At 40.4% G+C, this 19629-nt stretch overlaps 1 protein-coding gene across 3 annotated transcripts; it reads left to right on the forward strand.

Annotated features, from left to right (window-relative positions):
* Positions 1-71: 71 nt before the first annotated feature.
* On the forward strand, positions 72-19495 carry lrrc45 (leucine rich repeat containing 45). Of its 3 annotated transcripts, none has more exons than XM_035611669.2 (18): positions 72-171; positions 842-1157; positions 2042-2103; positions 2204-2274; positions 4174-4352; positions 5541-5669; positions 5942-6054; positions 6958-7016; positions 7295-7372; positions 8046-8181; positions 11769-11846; positions 12957-13068; positions 13184-13254; positions 14846-14938; positions 15622-15714; positions 16371-16544; positions 17775-17922; positions 18107-19495. In XM_035611669.2, exons 2-18 carry the CDS (start codon positions 929-931, stop codon positions 18304-18306), a joined length of 2025 nt encoding a protein of 674 aa, XP_035467562.1. In that variant the 5' UTR covers positions 72-171; positions 842-928; the 3' UTR covers positions 18307-19495. The 3 variants fall into 3 exon arrangements, with proteins under 3 accessions (XP_035467562.1, XP_035467563.1, XP_047183575.1); XM_035611670.2 differs by having other exon boundaries at positions 99-195; XM_047327619.1 differs by lacking the exon at positions 18107-19495 and having other exon boundaries at positions 99-195; positions 17747-17916.
* Positions 19496-19629: the final 134 nt, after the last annotated feature.

A 19629-nucleotide genomic window follows, 5' to 3' on the forward strand; every position in this document is an offset into this window, starting at 1 on the left:
ATCATTTACTGCCCCCTACGGGTTTGAGACGGTAAATGTTTTTGAAACTACGCGGACCAAGATGCTTTGCGCGAAAATACACTTCCTAGTTACTTATCGTTTGGCTTCCTGTAGCAGTCAGCTGTGCTGGCTAAACGGCGCAACAACAGCCAGGAACCTATTTGTGCTGAGGTCTGTCTTTTTTCTTGTCTGAAGGTATTATTGTTATTAATGTTATTGTTATCATTATTACTGTTCAGGAGAGCTCTAGTCAAACACTCACTTCATTTGAATAATAACAATTTGACAGCCTTGCGCGAGCTGTTGACTCGTGTGGAGATACTTTAACGATAACGAAACTCCCATTCAGAATTTGTCAATAACACTATATCTTACTTATCTACGAGATACATGTTTTTTAAATTGCAAGCAAATTAATCATCATAAGCTATACTCTGATTCGGCAAACATATGATCCATCAGGCAGCCTTGTTTCCTTAAATTTCTCTTTTTTCCCCCGTGTGTTACACTGCTTCAATCCGAAAGCAAACATTGGTGACAAATCCGTTCCTAAAGGTAAAATTGATTATAAATGTTCTTAATCCAATCAAATCGTATAATCCGTATTTTACCACGGTTTCACTAAACACTGCAGTAACAGGTTTGCTGCAAATGATTATTTTCAATATCATTTCAGCCGTCTATTATTTTTTTTGATTCTTCCTTTGTTGAGAATTGTGCATCAGGATTCCCTATATTTCACATTTTTGCTTGGAATGACTTCAAGAATTAATCAATTATCAAAGTAGCTGATTGTTTATTTTCTGTTGATTGATTAATAGAGTGATCCTCTCTGCTCTAGTTTGTCAACAGGTCAAGTCCAAGAGGAAATAAAGAAGAAGTGATACCATTTGCATCTCAGATGAAGAGGATAGACTGCTGACCCCAAATGGAGGAGTTCAGGCGGACGTACCTGCGACTGTGTAAGGAGGGAGGTGTGGCGCCCCAGGAGAGTGTTGTAGCTCAGCTTCAGGAGAACAGGGCTGCTCACAGCTCCAGGTTGGACCTAAGTGGAAAGAGCCTGTCTGTGGATACCTGCTCTGTGCTGGCCAGGTCCTTCCAGACAGACACCATCTTTACAGAAGTGTGGCTCAGTGACTGCATGCTCAGCGAGGAAGGTGTGTAAGTTTTCAAAGTCAGACAAACCGCCTGTATGTTGCCTGATATATTGGTAGTTGATTAGTATAAAAGTAATACTAATTAGCATACATACAATTACAAATAGATGCCTGATACATCTCTTGTTTTTCTGTGTGGTATACCATTACTAAAACTTGGGTTGACTGTTACCCTTTAAAATAATTCACTGTAGTGTGGTTACTTAGTACTGCTTGTGACCTTCCTCCAAAAACTGCCTGAAGTGGTTGCTGCAAACTCATCAAATTTCAATTAGTCTGACGTTTTTAAGGGTAAAACTTGTGTTGCTCTATTTTGTTCTTATCACAAAATCTAATTAAAAGACTTTAAAAACAGCTCATAAAAATATAGTTTCATATTTACACCTTAAACAGGTGGACTGTAGTTTTTATCAAATGTTTCTCAAACAGGAGGAAATTTATCTCGGACAATTTTTTGCAGTGGATTAATCTACATTTTGTCCTCTGGTCTGTATTTCCAGCAGCAGGACGGTGTGTGTGGGACTGGGTCAAAACAAACTACAATGTGTGTGAAGGAACATGTCACACAGTGCAACAGTGTGACTGATGTGTTTTTATACATTTTTGGAAACAATGGAGCTCTATATTGTAAAATACGATTCAATTCTGTTTAAATTTTATTGTATTTGTATAGCGTCAAATCACAACATAAATTATCTCAAAGCACTTTACATAGTAATAGAGACAATATTACAATGTTGTAGAGAACCCCAACAGTATATCAGGCTTTGGATACACGAACAGTACTTATTGATAGGACACATTCATCATGTCAGTGCTGCACATGAGATTTGATGACAGTAACTATAACATGTGTAACAGCATCTGCTTTGTGTGTCTCCCAGGTGCCAAAGTTCTCCTGACTGGACTGTTTGGCAACACAACTGTGAAAATCCTGGATCTGAAGGTGCCACCTGCCAAATTAGACTGATGACTCTCTCAGACACAGATTTTTTATTTCATAAAATGTGTGTTGATATTCAAATAATGTGAAATTTTGTTCACAGGGAAATAACCTGAGATCAGGAGGGGCTGAGGTGTTGGGAAAGTTGTTGGCACGCAACCAGAGTCTGCGCAGGTGAGAATGATGCTCTTCATTTCTCAATATTGTCTGTCGCTGTAACACAACACATGTATATTTACAGTGTAGAGATAAAGGTTGAACCCTTTAGAATGATCTGGTTTTCTGTATTAATTGGTCATAAAATGTGATCTGATCTTCATCTAAGTCACAACTATAGACAAACAAATGTACTTAAGCGACTAGCCCTCAGACAATTATCATCTTGAGTGTCTTTATAGCATTTTATCAATTAAACGTTTACAGTGACTCATAAAAAAGTAAGTGAACTCTTTGGTTTAATAACTGGTAAAATCTCAAACCAGCTCTTCCAGTAGCTATGGATCAGAGCTGCAGTGTTCAGGAGGAGTTTTGGACCATACTTACTACAGAGCTGCTTCAACATGTCTGTTGTCAGGACGTCTGAAGTGAACGTCTCTCTGAGCTCATTCAGCTCCTCTGTTGTGTTAAAGTCTGAGCTCTAAGCAGGTGGATTCTCTCAGTTTGGAGTCGTTCTGTAGTAGATTTACTTTGATGTTTCGTGTCATCGTCCTGCTGCTGCATCAGCAGCTACTACTGATCTTCAGCTGGTGGACAGACACCTTGACATTATCCTGTAAGATACACTGATTAACTTGTATTTGATCTAGTTGTCCCCTTGATGATGTCGAGTTGTTAAGGCCATCACTTTTCGGATGATGTTTTCATGTTGGTGTGCAATATTCTTTTTACACCACTTTTACTCAGTGGCGGCTGGCTTCATCTGACCCACAACAAATAAATAAATAAAATACATACATACATTATTCATATACATTAGGGTTAGAACAAAGAAACAGAAACAATTTTTCATCCATTGTGGAGCGACCAAAAATTTGAAGCTGTGCTATTAGGAGGGGGATCTGAATTCTGGCTTTGGTTTGCTGTAGTTGGGTGAGAGTGATTTGCTTCTCTGCCAGAGGAATGTGTTTCTTCTCTTTCTGTTTCTCATTTAAGACGTTCAAAATGAGGGACTGACTGGACATGTAACAAGGGATGTAATTTTTAGACACACTATTTTTAATTGTGTGGTTTTATTAAAATTAAGTGATGAATGAAAGTTACAAATTTAATGTTTTTTATTTGATATTGAGATGTTTGGAGGATCATTTCAGGGGGACAAAACCCTTTTTTTTAACCTTACTGTGACCGAAAGCCAAATTTGAATCTGAATTAACCGTATCACTGAAATGGCTAAAAATGTGGTGCAAAATATATTAAAAAAAAAAAATTAAATGAAGTATGAATCCACCCTTCTGCTGAAATCAGAATAATCCATTTAAAAAAAAAAAATCCAAATCCCACCAAATAGTGAAGGTTTAGTTTTTGAACAATTGAAGGCTCTATCTGGATTAAAACCAAGATTAGATTATGTGATCTAAAACAAATCCATAATCCATTTTTAGTTTAGTTAACAACCCACTTTCAAGATTTGATCCAATCTATTATCCAAAATCCTGTCGGATAACAACTGGGCCCATGTTTAGCGGTACCTTTAAAATAAGCTGAAAACCAGTCAAAAGCCTAACTACTGAGTTTAATGGTGTATGTTGCAATTTACACATTTTCCCATTATTACTTCAAGCACTTTACCTGAAGTTAACACTGGATTGAATTAATTATTGTTTTCAAGCTGCCCATATTGGCCTCATCATTTACATGTATTTGTTAGTTTAATTCTTGCCTATGTAAGATGATCACTTGGTCTTCCCTTCGTAGTAGAGTTAGATAGACTTGAGACCCAAATGAATCATATGTTGACAGATCTACTCATAGCTCAGAATGGTCAGAGGTCAAGAAATAACTTGACATTGCAACGGTGATGTCCTATTGGCATACATAATCAACATGCTAAAAACCTCTAATTGGTGTTTGCAGGCTGGTGCTGGAGTGGAATGCATTGGGAGTGTGGGATGAGGCCTTCTCACTCTTTTGTGAGGGTTTGGCCTCCAACAGCATGCTGACGCAGCTGGACCTGAGCAACAATCAGATCAACCAGCACGGAGCATCTGAGCTTGCTCTGGCACTCAAACACAACACCACGCTGGAAGTACTAGGTGATTCACAATGACATCAAATATGACCCTTTCACATTGTCTGTAGTCTACAAGAAATTGTTCAGCATTAAGTTGCATGATGTTGCTTTTTTATTTTTATTTGACAAGCTCTGTAGTGATGTAGAATATAATGCCCACACTAAGCTGCTAATCAGTTAGTTTATTAGTTCAGCCAGAAGACTCAGCTGTAGTGTTCTTTGGTCTTTGAAATTAATAATTTTGGAAAGAATGTTCAGAATACAGCTGAATGCAATGATCTTTCATCCTGTAAAATTAGTGCCGCAGTAATAAAAACCCTCCATGGATAATTTTCATACAAATGCAAAATCTGTGCATTAAATAAAAAAAAACAGCCAGCTTTTCTGTTTAAATAGACATTTCTGATAATAGCTGGAACGGCTGGTTTATGTTTCCTCCTCTTTGCTTTCCGTTTCGCTCCCGCTCTGCCCTGTGCGTGGCTCTACGTTACCAGGAGTAACGAAAGTAGCAGTGAAACAGAGAGAAACTTTCTGAAACAGATACCAGCCATTGTTATTGTCACTATTGCGCTGGTCCGTAGAGATTTAGTAATTAAAAGTACAAAAAAGGCAAGAAAAAGACAAAAAAAAGAGGCAATCACCTTCGCCTATTAAAGCGGGACTAGGGGATTTTGGAAAAAGATTTTATTTTTGACTGCACTGGTTGGGGCGGAACTGGGTATGGGAGACGGACGCGCTAACCACAAGGCCAAAATCCCTGAGTCCTAGCATCTGATGCTAGCACATCTTTTTAGGTGTCGGGGAATGATGTTTACAAACTGCAAACAGTGTTGTGTGGTGCAGTCTGCACCATTTTTTTTTAAATTTACAGAGCCACTGCTGCATAGAAATAACTGATATTTTTTTCCGGCACAAAGACCGTGAGGAATTTTACAAAAAGTGTATTGGCTTAAAATCGCTTACTGCGCCTTTAATACTAAAAACACAGTTTTTATCAGAACTGCAGAAAACATTAACACGAGGACAGGAAACATAAAGAGCTTGATTTTCTATCACAAGATACAATTTTAACTCGCATGAAAAAATTATAATTCTTTTGTGTTTGGTTCTGTCATACTGACATTGTTACTGTTTTGATGTACATACATTTCCATGACTGAATGGTGGTCCACTCTAGTTTCTCTTATTGACTGTTACTGTCTGTTCACAGACCTGAGGTGGAACAACATTGGTCTGCTTGGTGGCAGGACCCTCCTAGAGGCTTTTCAGAAAAGCAAGTGCGTTGTGCAGCTGAAGCTGGCAGGGAACAATATTCCCAGTGACACACTCAAAGCACTCGGTAGGTCTTTTATTCTGAAGGAATAATAATTAAAGCTGCATCCGTCAATGTATCTGTTACAGAATGGATTCACCTTATATAATAACTTACTCATTACTCATTACTTGCCTCTCATTACTGTGAAAATCACAGTAGCATTATTATAATTTGTATCGATTTTGAAGGTTGTAAAGTGATACCTCTTACGTGGATGCTGTTTCGTCTGTACCCAGGTTTCTCTCTCTTCATTAACCACAATTTTTCTTTTGTGATTGTTTATTTAACCCTTTCAGAGCAGACTGCAGGGCACAACTCAGACAGACAGCACACCCTGAGAGAGAGCCACAGGAAGACCCAGGTCCTTTGCAAAGAGATCCAGACACTGAAGGACAAGAAAAGCAACCAGGTAACCTTCTCTCCTGTAGATTGTAGATTCATCTGATCCAAATGGGAGGGAGGAAACAATATTTTTCTTCCTTTTAATTCTGATCTGGTTCATGTTCATATTTACTTTACATTAATGAAACAAGGAAACATGAAGTCAGATGATTTGACAGGATCTGTAGCGTAACATCATTTTGATTGGCCCTGGTGCAATATTATTTTGGGCCCCCCTCGTGCCCCACACATGAGCACATGCTCATGCGCATACACACGCATGGACATACACAACCACTCCAGACAATCACAAAGCAGACAATCACTATATTATCATCAAACCTCCAAATAGCTGATGCCATACAAATCAACAGAAGGTTAGCTTAAATGGTAGGCTATGTTAATAAGCATAGAACAAATAAAAGCACAGCAACTCATTCTAGGACTAAACAGTATGAATGAATGCACGGCACCTGATGACATAAAACTTGTGGCCACCAGGAGGCATCGGTTAGAATGCACTCCAGACAAGATGTTCCTTTTTACTCTTTATTATAGTTAAATGAGGACGTGTGTGGTTGGGTTGTTTGCACGCACACATATCTCAAAGGGAAACTAAACAACGGGGAACAGCATACACTTTCAATGCGTCGTTAACGGTAACGTTCCAACACCGGCACTCTCATCTGAACTTTTCACACACTGAAGTTCGGCCGAATCCCTCAGCCAGCAGGGGAGCATAGTCCTGATTGACTGAGACAGGAACGTTTCCTGTCCGCGGTACTCATCCTTCGTCACAGTAGTATTGTGAGGTCTCGACCTTACTATGTAAAGTGCCTTGAGACGATGTATGTTGTGATTTGGCGCTATAAAAATGAAATTGAATTGAATTGAAATTGAATAACTCACAGTTGCTCCTGCTCTCATTCAGTACCTGAGCCTGATGGAAACCATAGACAGGCAGCAGGGGGAGATAGGACGCTCCAACAGGTGAGAGAATATAGTAATATGTTAAGTAATTTGCCATAAACACGGTTGTATAACTCTTAGGCATGATCTCCAGGTCTGTCTTTAATCCTTTATATTTGCATTGGAAAGGAAATCTACCTTGGGAGATCTAGCACATTTTAATGCATCTTCATCACAAACAATGTTAACATAAACACATACTGTTTATAGCATATATATTAACATATTTGTAAGAAAATCTATTTCTGTATCCATGACCTCATGGCAGTGATATTATTACCTACCTTGTGTTTCATAAGGTCGACTTCCATTCAGATAGGCCAGCTCCAAGAAGCTCTGAATGAGAGGAAGTCAGCTGTCAACTCTCTCACTGCCAAGTAAGCATTTTATCTTCCTTTATTCCATGTTCACGGTACGAAGACCAGCACAGTCTGGGTTCTCTGTGTAATATAAGGGACTTTAATCAGCACTCAGTCAATACATCCCTCCATTATTAACACTGCTTATCCTTTGAGGGTTGTGGGGGTAGAGCCCGTCACAGCTGATATTGGGGAGAGGAGGGGTACACCCTGGACAGGATGCCAGTCTATCACATGGCTGATATACAGAGAAATAATCATTCTCACTCGGTTAACTCCAGTTAATCTACATGTCTTTGGACTGTGGGATGAAGCTGGAGTTACCACAGAAAACCAACAGATACAGAAAGAATGACCAAAAAACTCCACACAGAAAGGTGCTGGTCGGGAGGTTCAAACCCTCCTTCTTCTTAATTACTTTTCCTACATGAACCTGAAACATGAACTACTGCAGTCATTGTGTCTTTTTTTTTGAACCACAGACCAAAAACCAAAGATACATAATTGACTATCATATATGATGATGAAAAACAATTTATTTCATTTGAGAAGCTGGAATGACCAAAGCGTCAGCGTTTTTGCATGAAATGATTCTTCGATTATCTAAATTGTTGCTGATAAATTTTCTGAGGTTCTATTAATCATTAGAGCTCTAACTATTACTCTGATGCTTCTATGATTTGATGTGCAGACTGCAGATGACGGAGGCAGCTCTCGCCCTCTCTGAACAGAAAAATCACAACATGAAAGAATTGCTGACTAGAGTGAAGGCTGAGAAAGAAGAACAGAGGGAGCAACAGAGTAAAGAGAGGAAGAAAGAGCAAGAGGTAAGGCTGGAAACACAATTCTCTCAATCAATGTCCTACTGTGGTGAGAAAACACTGTTGAGCAGTGATCGGTTTTAGAAGTAAATGGTATGAGTCTAATCTAATAAATAATCAAATAAAGTGTTATAATGATTATGTAAATAAAAGCTACACTGAGTAATCTACCTTTGACTTCAACATGCAAGAATATCTATACACTGTCACATAAATCGAAAGTTATGGATGTAACTACGGTTCTATGAATCCTGGATGACCGCCAGAAGCAGTGATATCTTCCACCTCGCGCATGCGCAGGTCGAATATTAATATCAACAAAGTCACATGTGACCTCGGATGACCCCCGGCTCAGGTATAAGTTCCGGTGTCATCATGAGATCGTTTCTTACATTATCTTCTTGCGGGTTCACGAGATTCTTAGTGACTCGGCTGAAAAACCACGCCCAATGGATGCGGGGTGGCAACGGATTGCAGAAATCTAATGATAGTAGGCACAAAGCAGTGTACTGGATCCTCGTTTTCAGCTGTACACCACTCAGAAAACAGCTTCTACCTGTTCTCATATTGCAGATGGGTAGAAGGCGCTCTGGCATTTAAAATAGTACTTTTGACAGGCCCTATGCAATCGCTCAGCAGCTGGTCGGTCCCTGCAGCGGCCAAACCCAAAAAGGCGGCAAGGGTCGAAATGCAAAATATGACCCCTCAGTTGAGACAAGAGGTCTGTCCTGTCTGGAAGGTGCCAGGGTGTCCCGCAGCATAGCCTGTGCAGCAATGAAAACCAAGTCCTGGCAGGCCAGATGGGGGCCACCAGAAGAAGCCTGTGGCCCTGATAAAGCACCCTGAGAAGCGTTTGGAAGATCAGAAGAAACGGTGGAAAGGCATAGAGAAGTCCCTCCGGCCATGCATGAGCCAGAGCATCATGACCAAGAGGGCTGATCGTCTCCATCAAGGAGAACCAGAGGGGGCAGTGGGTTGACACCTCCGAGTCAAAGAGGTCCACCTCCGTTCTGCCGAAGAGACCCTAGATGCTGTGTACCACCTCTGGATGAAGTCGCCACTCCCCGGGTGGAGGCTTGTGACAGGAGAGGAATGCAGCAACCTGTTTCTGTTCTCCGGGTAGACGCATCGTCCGTAGGCTGGTAAGGCGTGGGCAGCCCACGTCAGGAGGTCCTGGGACACCCGCAGTAACCCTGCTGATTTGGTGCCCCCCTGATGATTTATATGGAAGATGGCCGAGGTGTTGTCTGACCAGACAAGCCCATGCTTGCCTCTCAGGTATGGCAGGAAGTGCTTGAGTGCTAGGTGCACGGCCCATAGTTCCAGCACATTGACATGCTCTGTGCAGTCCTGAGCAGATCACTGCTCTTCTCCAAGTTCACCTTGAGACCAAACTGGGCCACGTGAGAGAGAAGGTCAGCCGTGTCCTGGGTGGCCTGAAGCCGGGATGGCGCACAAATCAACCAGTCATCTAGGTTTGGCAGAAACTTCATGCCCTGTGACTGCAGGGGCGAGGGGGCTGCTGCGACGCATATGGTGAATACACGTGGGAAGAGGGAGAGTCCAAATGGGAGCACCCTGAAAATGATGGACCTCTTGGTGCCCACTTCCATCCCATCCAATGGGCTCTGAGCTGGAGGAACGAGATCCCCCAAGTCAAGAAAGTGAGTGGCAGGAGCTGCCACTGAAATGATATCCTCCTCCGGAACCAACTCGGGCGTGGGTGGTTCGGGTGCATTACCAGCATCAGAATGGAGGGACAGGAGGAGAGACTCCATCTGGGCCAGTTCTGCAGTTAGCAGATCCACCTTAGAGGACAGCTCTAGGGTAGGCTGGGCTGGAGTCAATTGTTCCGATGCGGAGCCAGCATCATCCATCAGCCACTTCCACCAGTCTAGCAGCTCTTACTGCGCGAAGCACATAACTGCAATTCATACATGGGTCTTCTGAGAGACCCTCCCTCAAATGTCCGAGGCCAAGACAAGAGGGGCAGAGGTCATGGCCATCCTCGGGCTGGAGAGGAGACATACAGGTCCTACAGGCATGAGGGCCCATCGTAGTAGTGGCTTCTAGACTGCATAGACTGTGTTACAGTCAGCACCATGTGCTTGTGCTAGTGTCCCATCAGGTAAGACTGAGCGAGAGCACGCTTCACTGACACAATATCAATATCTGCTAACTTCTGCTAGCATAATATCAACTTTAATTGATCTTTCCGATTGAGAAAGGTGGTCTCACGTTGGTGATGACCTAAGATCCGAGCATCCGTCAGTCTGGGCGAAGAGCCGAACAACGAATCCGCTCATTCCTCTCTGGAAAAGAAAGAGCTTGTCACAGCCTTCGAAGGGCGAGCAACCTGCAACTCCCACCGATGAGGTTATAAGGCTACAAGCGACGAGCTGAATAGCTTATAATTTAGCCAAAGCTCATGTCATCATAGAAGATGGAAAGGAAACAATCTCGTGATGACACCGGAACTTATACCTGAGCCAGGGGTCATCCGAGGTCACGTGACTTTGTTGATATTAATATTCGACCTGCGCATGCGCGAGACGGAAGATATCCAGTGTTAAGCACCTCCTCTGGCAGTCAGAAAGGATTAAATAGAACTTCTTCAAGCTTTTTCTTTCAGTATTGCTAACAACACCAACAGCACAGAGAAACACACAGAGCATAAACTGTCAAAACGTTCAGCATTATTCACTTAAAAAAAAGAAGAAGTTGATTTTAATACACACAAGGGTGAATCCACTGTCCTTTTTTGTGGAAATGTATTGCCTTTTGAGACTCTTCCCTGTTGTTTTCAGCGCTTTCCTATTCCGGGCTGGTAAAACATTAAAATCTAATAAATATTGTATATTGATGAAAATTTTTAACACCATGCTTTTATCATTTGGTTACTGTATTATTTTCTACTGCTGCTTTCTTTATCCCATCTCTAGTACTCTCTCCTTTAAGAAGGGCCTAAAAACCTTTCTTTTTAAACAAGCATTCCCCTAAATTCTTTTTAACTTTTCTTAAACCGATTTTTTTAATATTTATTTTATCTTGTTTTTACTCTGTAGCACTTTGAGATGCTTTTGGCAATGAAAAATGCTCTATAAATGAAATTAATTATTATTATTACTAGTAGTACTACATTTTTTCTACTGGATCATGGATATTAACTGCTGCAATGAGGTGATTTAACCTAAGAGTTAACTCAACTAGTTGGTCACCAGCTCTGTGCAGGATTGCCATTGTTAGGAGAGAGCTTGAGGAGGTTGAAATTTCTTTGGGTGAAATAAAGAAGTCAACTTTGTAATATCATGTCGAACATTTTTACTGGTAACCGTATACAGCCTAACATTGCAAAGACACGTAGGATCAGCGTAATGTTGAGTGTTTTGGAAAACTACATTAACTTATGTTGTCTGCTTCCAGCTATTTTCTGACTCAGTTAGTGGCTCAGTTACTGAGTCAGTAACCTGAGCAATGAAATAATGTAAAACAATAACATATTATTACAGACTGACTCAAAATCAAAATTGTTTACCCTGATGTGACTGCCCAATTAAATTTGTGCTTAGTTTCACATGTTTTCCATCCTGTAGGACTGTGTGCAGAGAGAGAGCAAACTCCTCAGAGAGATCCAAAACCTGTCCGAAACCAACATGCAACTCAGGAATAAAGTAAGAGTACTGTCTGTTCAGAACGTTGTGAAGTTATGTATTTAGTATTTGCACTAAAATGGTTCACGCCGATACCGAGCAAGACACAAACAGACTAAAGTTTGATTGTGAGCCATATTAATTCAATTCTGTCCAATTTTATTCAAATAACTCCAAATCATACCATAAGGCACTTTACAGAGCAAAACACTTTCTCACTCCCCTCACCCACATTGCTGTTCTGTCATCTCTTCCCAGAAGACTTAACAACCATTTATACTAGGCCTCATGTAATTCCAAATATGACTGTCATTTCCACACATTTACTGTCACATCCACACTCATACCTTTTAGTATACTGTGTGAATCACTTTGCTATGTTCACGCCTGGTGTGCACATTACTATTCAAGGCCCTAAAGTAGAGATATTTGGAAATGCTGTTGGCCCCATTTTAGTTTGAAAACTCAGGGGTTGCATTTTAATCTGGTTTGGCACAAAAAGACTTTTGTTAACAATGACAAAGACATTGGGTCTTGTGAACCACAACTTAACTCCCAGTTGTGAATGCAAATATTGAACTTGTCGTCGGTCCAAGAAAAGAAATCCCTGTTATGACTTTTCGCCAATTTCATTCCTCACTATACGTAGTATTGTCCTGAATTAAGCAACCAACAGCAGAGTAGAAAATCCGCTTCTTGTTGACAGCAACATGTGCATCACCCGTCTACATGAGTGGTCATGTGATATATTTATTAGTATTGTCTGAGATTATTTTTGATATGGAGATTCAGATATTATAGAGACATGTCCATTGTCTGAGGCCATGAGAAGGTCGTTGGTAACTCAGCTGGCTGTATCTGTGCAGCTACTCACTACTGAGAATCTGTCTGTGCAGATAATCTTCGCTTTTTAGCGAGATTTATTACTGCAGTCTTAAAAGCCTGCAGTACGTAGCCTGTTCATAAAGATGTGTGTGTGTGTGTGTGTGTGTGTGTGTGTGTGTGTGTGTGTGTGTGTGTGTGTGTGTGTGTGTGTGTGTGTGTGTGTGTGTGTGTGTGTGTGTGTGTGTGTGTGTGTGTGTGTGTGTGTGTGTGTGTGTGTGTGTGTGTGTGTGTGTGAGTGTATATTAGGTCGAGGAGATGGAGCGGAGGAGTAAGTCTCAACAAAACCAGATCTTTGAGTTGAAGCAAGAACTGACCAACAGTACAGCTGAGCTCAAGCTGCGACTATCACAGACAGAAGGTAACACACACACACACACACACACACACACTCACACACACACACACACACACACACACACACACAATCTTTCATACAGAACCCAGCAGAGATGTCCCATGTCACCCTCTGACAGACCGTCTGGAAACAGAGAAACGAAGGTCCAAGCAAGCCCTCGAGGACATGGACAGTCTCCGACAAAAAGAGGTACTCTCTATGGTTTGTTCTATGTAGGTGCAAGCGAATGCAACAATATTTTAAATGTGACATATTATGCAAAAATCACTTTTTCGGTGACGTTGGTATCTGTTGTGCCTGCCAGCCCACAAACTGTGAAATCAGACCACACTGTTGTTATTTTGTGAGCTTGCTAAACCCTACAGCCTGGCTGTGAACAACTGGTTCAGATTTCTCTCTTATTGTGATGTCACAGTCGGACCCTTTTGGGGTAATCCCACCTGCAATCTGAGAATCTCCACTTTTCTGGTGAAGGTGTGTGATATTTCCTACACATTTTGAAAGTGGTTGACCAATCGCAGCCTGGGACAGCTGACTAATCAGAGCAGGCTGGGGTTTATCAAGAGGAGGAATTCTTTATATTGATGCCTGATATAAATTGATGAGTTATCATAACCAGCGCAAATGATGGACAATAATAAACTAGACTTATCCTTTGAATGTTTTATCTCAGATTCGCACACACACTCCTTGGAAGTTTACCAATTACATTAATCATACCTGTCTGAAAATTAGGTTTGTGTCATGCTTTTGGCTGACGGAATACACATGCACAATACACATTGTGTACATGGAAACGCTACAGGACCCCTTTGGAAAATGTACCAGTCTAAACCTCAGAAGATGAATTTAAGTAAATTAAAGAAAAAACTAAAAGAAACTACATTTTTGTGTGACATATTAATTGTTGCAGCCTTTTTTATCACTTTTATTTAAAAGAAGTGAAAGTTTAGTTTTCATTTTTTTTTAGTTGAGTTTTACTTTATTTTGATTACATAGATACACAACATCACATACATAACATAAATAGTACAAAACTAAAACAAAAACAGAAAACAAGTGTCATCTTAACTCTTTTATACTCCATACTGACTGAAAGGGTGAGGGTGAAGCATTTGCTAATTACACCTACCCCTTTTACATTATATTTTATTTATATGTTGTTCTTCGGTCCCTCAGGATCTTATCAATCTTATTGATTTTATTATTATTATTATTATTATCTTCACATTGGTTTCTGCATGTATTATCGTAATAATTATCGCTCTCTTTTGTAATATAAAAATAGGCTTAGTAATTTGTTTCCCCATATTTCCACAAAGTATGTAATTTATGGTAATATTAAGGAACAGTACAATATATGAAATGAATTTGAATTAAGCACATCTTTTGTTTTATGTATTATCGCAATGAACATAGATACGTTTTTTTCACTTGTTTTATATGTGGTTTCCAGCATAATTTGTGGTCTATAATCACTCCTAAGAATTTGCTTTCATAGACTCTTTCTATTTCAACATTAACTATCATGATACCAGTGTAGAGATACTTGGAAATGACAGCACCCGACCAAGAAATGGTCTGTTACATGACCCCCGTAAAACTATATCATGTCATTTGTACACTTAAGATTCTGTAATGCAATGTATTTATTAGTGCACTTTGTGAACGGAGGACTTCTTCTGTTGTTATCCTGGGACAGATTTGATAAAAAAAAAATTATGTGATTTACTAAAACTCAATATTCTAATAGATGTAAAAAATTTACATTTCCCTACAGGTTGAGCATGTGAATCGTAATCTAGAAGTGAGTGAGAGAGCTCTGCAAGAACGGATCTTCAAACTGGAGGGACAGAGGATACAACTGGAAGAGGTCAGAGCGCAGGGTCTTTTTTTTTAAACAAGACAGGGATGTCCTGAAAGATGACTGTAACGTCTATGGTGAATTGATCTATGGCAATTAATCGCAAAAATTATTTTAAAAAATGCTCCATTCATGTCATAGCAAAGTTATAGTAATTACGAGTTTCCAACTTGTTGGCTCATCAATGATCATTTACTGTATATTTGACTTGCCATATAATTAATCTTTAATTTATGATGTTATATTGTCAGTGTAAAGACAACAAAGCTTCATCTTTTAATTGTACAGTATTCATCTCCACATCTTTGCCCTAAAATGAGCGAAGATGTGGAGATGAATACTGTACTGTACATTCAAAATTAGTTTTTTGGTTGATTCATTTTTGGGGCTGCATCCTTTACCCAGTTTTATTTAGCCAGTATACAAATATCCTATTTATTTGTTGTTTACACAGGACTAATAAAGTAAAATCCACATGTTGGCATCTCTTTGCAAGCTGTGTTTTTCCCACTTCTGAGGTCACACTGGACAACAATGTACTGTAGATCATGGGAACACCTTAGTGTTGGGGTGTTGAACTTTAATAGTGTTGTTAGTGAAGATGCACAGTTGGTGGACATGGTTAAATGAACATCTATACATTTATGCTGTGATGTGATGTCATGTAAATATGTTATGTGCATGGACTGTAGGAGCTGAGCAAAGCTAAAGCAGTGTGTGTGACAGAGAGGGCCCAGGCAGAGGAGGAGCTTGGAAGAGTGCGAGCTCAAGTGCGTCTGGAAGAGGTGAGTTGATCTGCCTATTCCATCACACCAAAGATACAAATTATATACGCAATTTATCAATACTATACCTGAGTTTCTGTACTAGTACCCATATTATATTTCTTACTCTACTTTTTCATTTTCCGTGTTTGCACTCAGTAAACTGGGCAGCTGGAGCAGCCCACCTCTTGTGTCGTATACTGTGCAATGTGCTCGGTTTCAGGTCATTTAGGTTAACAAATAGACACAGTCAGAAACTAAACCAATACTTGGCGTATAAATAAATTAGAGATGAGGGCTGTAGAGAGAGATGAGAGCTATCAAACACTGCCCATTGTGGTCTCTGAAAAAGGTTGCTTTTTTATATTCATTTTCAGCACACACACTCTTGTGCCTCCATAACTTTACTGTGACTTTGACACTTGACCAAAGATATATCAACAACCAGAATTTGTGATAACCATGAAAGAATGTGGAAACAAATAATGAAAAGAGATACATTTTTTTAAGTGTGCTACTGCAAGTGTGATTTGTAAATAATTTGTAGGTATTTCAGATGTAATCATGGATAACAAAAACAAACCATTTTCTAGCAGAGTTGATTGCTTTCCACATACAATACGTTCCTCCTTCAGTTCCTCTCCATCATCTTCCTTCTTCTTGCTTCCTCTGAGCAGCAGGAGCGTGTGTCAGCCTTAGAGGAGAAGCTTCGCTCAGTGCGCTCCTCCCTGCAGGAGGTCCAGCTTCACTGCTCCCAGCAGAAACAGACCATCTCTGAGCTGCAGGCCAAGACCAGCCAGCAGAGCATTGAGATGGATGGACTGCGACGCAGGATAGAGGAGCTCCAGCAGGTGCACACGGAGAGGGCTTAGCTTTTCAATTGTTAATTGAAAGCCTTCATTTTAAACATGAAGCTGTTTTCATTAGTGTCAGTTGTGGTTTATTCCAGTCAACCATTCGGTTGGTGGACGAACGACTCTACTTCCTGAGCCGCAGCCGCCAGTGTTGTTAAAAGATGTGGTTCACTTAGTCCATACAATCATTGGTAGGATACAGGAGATGATATTGTATATGTATAGCCACTGGTGGCTAGATCACATCCGGAGGTGGTCTGGGACGCATGTGGCCACATTCTTTTTTTTTTCTCACACTCACAAACATCCCAAACATGTTGACAATGTCATAACAACAGATTTTGTCTTTACTAACAGAAACAATGTTTATGAATAGTTGACCTCAGGGCAGACTGTTGCAGTTTTTCAAACCAAAAGAAATTGAAATGGTTAACTTTTTTACAATAACTGCATTGTCTGTTGGTTCATTTTGATACTTTTCAGCACACCAAGTTCAGTATGCAACTCTGTGTACTGTGTCAAATTTGAATAGTAAAGTGCAAATGACCACTAGACCACTATTGTAAGTTGGCTTCTTTTAAGATTAAACATCATAGAAGCATAAAGGCTGCCATTGGTATAATGTAAACATCACAGCTATAACTAATACAGTTGATAATTGGACTGTTAGATTTACAGAATGTGTGCGAACGATCAAGCATTGACAATAGTATTGGTGGTGGTGGTGGGGGGGCCCGAAATCAAATTCTGCTTACGGCCCCATATAGGCTAGGGCCGGCTCTGGCTGACCTCATCACAGTAAGAGAATCAGCCATATGGAAAAATAACTTAATGAAACAGAAGTATAACAGCACTTGTTGGAGGGATCAACAGCCCTTTCCAACCTCAGCATTTTGGAAAGGAAGGCTGTCATGTCACTGTCGCCATCCTACCAGCACACAAGGGAAGATCCACAGTGGTACTAAACACACTGATTACCATGCCAGGATCACAATACTTAGTGACATTAATACATATGAAACACTGAGGCATCATTTCAACAATATCATCTCCTGTATCCTACCCATGAATGTATAGACTTAGTGTACCACGTCTTTTAACCATACTGGAATAAACCACAGATAACACTAATGACAACTGTACCGTATCCATCTAAAAAGCTTTCAGAAGTGATAAGTAAAAGGGTGTTTGTCTGTTAGAATCAACAGGCTGGGTGTGTCGTTGCAGGAGCTGTCGGGTAAGGACCAGGAGAAGGTGGCTGAGGTGAGCCGGGTCAGGGTGGAGCTGCAAGAGCAGATTGGACATTTACAGGCAGAAAGGACAGCACAGGGAGGACTCAAAGAGAAGATCTGTGCTCTGGAGAGAGAGATTAAAGGTACAGTCAGTGTGTCACCTGTTCGAGTGCAAATTACTACTAAAACATGTATTGATGCCAGTAGCGTGAACTTCCATCATGCAATATATTGACAGACAAGCTTTACAGGTGTAACACCTTTTTTTAAACAAATCATTTTCAGTTTTCTTATTCCCTTCGCTCTCTGTTGCTTGCTGTCCTGCAGTGCTGAGCAGTAACCACAGAGAGGCGCTCCTCGACAAAGAGAGTGAGATGTCTTCCATGCTGGAGAAGCTGCGGTTGAAGGAGGCGGAGATCCAGAGGATGAGGGCGGATGAGGCAAACAGAGCCAGCTACCTGCAGAACGCAATCCTCACATATGTTCAGGGCTCGCCTCTGGGACACTACAGCAGCCCCAAGAAATAACCGGGCGAGCTCAACACCTCATCTGTAACCTCTGAGCCACTCACACTGGGATCATGCTCAGGTCAGGAAGGTCTGCAGAATGGAAGTTTTTAACAGTAGTATGAGAGACATTGGTGCTGGTCAGTATGACTACCATAGGCTGTGCTTTAAGCTTAATACCAACATTATCATGTCAACATGCTTACAATGACAATAGTAAGCCGATATGTTTATACCACGTTCACATTTTAGTTTAATAAATTTGCATGCTATAATTTGCTAGCAATGAACACAAAGAACAGCTGAGGCTGATGGGAGAGTCATGCAGGTACCTGGTCATAAATCCAAGTGTGGCATAAACTGGAATTTTGACCTAGTTATGGCTCAAGATGAAAAGTCAGAGGATCAAAGTGATTAAATTCCTTTTGAGGGGAACATGAATGTGTGTCGCTAATTTCATTTTAATCCATCCAAAGGTTGTTGAGACATTTCCTTCCAAACCAAAGGAAGCGTCAAGGGGATTAGGATAGTTATTAAGGTACGCCAATAAGGAACCATGACTGTACCAAATATCTTAGCAATCCATTTAGTAGCTTTTGAGATTTTTTAGTCTGAACCCCACAACAGATTGACATCACTTCTCTGGAGCCATGGCCGAAAAATACTGGCCTCAAGTCCATGAGATCAGCTGTGCATGTCATGATCCCCTTAGAAAAATGAACATTTCACCACCACTTTTAGAGAAATTTTAGAAAGCACATTGTCCAACACTTTTAGATTATTGACTATAACACTTCAGCCACAAGTTCGTTAGAGTTCTACCCTTTTTTGGCAGCTGAATGAGAGAACATGTTTAATCTCCAACTGGGGTCAAGTGTTTGTTTCTAACGACGCATTAATGAAGGGATAATCAGATTGATGTTAGCAGATGTATATTATTTCTCTTTTCAGACACAAATGGAGAAGCCATGCTGTGCATTAAAAATCATAAAAGGAACAGGGTAAAAACATTATCAGGGGACTTAACTTTACTAAATATTCCTCAATATGCCTAAAAGTTTAAGAAGTGCTATTGTTTCAGCATTATAGTCTTATTTTGAGAATATTTGACTTTGTTTGAAATGAGAATGAGCTCCTTTTTTAAGAATTCAGTATTGTGCATTAACTGAGATGAACTGTGCTTCAAAGTAAATGCATATAATAATTTGAATCTGTTGAAGCCATTCTTTGTTTCATCCAGTATCAATTAATACAGAGACTTCCTCCAAAATTATTTTTGTTTTAAGTGTGCTTTAATATTGTAACAGTCAGACCAGACTGCTGCCGCATGCACTTCAGATGCAG

Source organism: Scophthalmus maximus, chromosome 16, assembly GCF_022379125.1.
Source record: "Scophthalmus maximus strain ysfricsl-2021 chromosome 16, ASM2237912v1, whole genome shotgun sequence".
In the NCBI taxonomy this organism is placed as follows: domain Eukaryota; kingdom Metazoa; phylum Chordata; class Actinopteri; order Pleuronectiformes; family Scophthalmidae; genus Scophthalmus; species Scophthalmus maximus.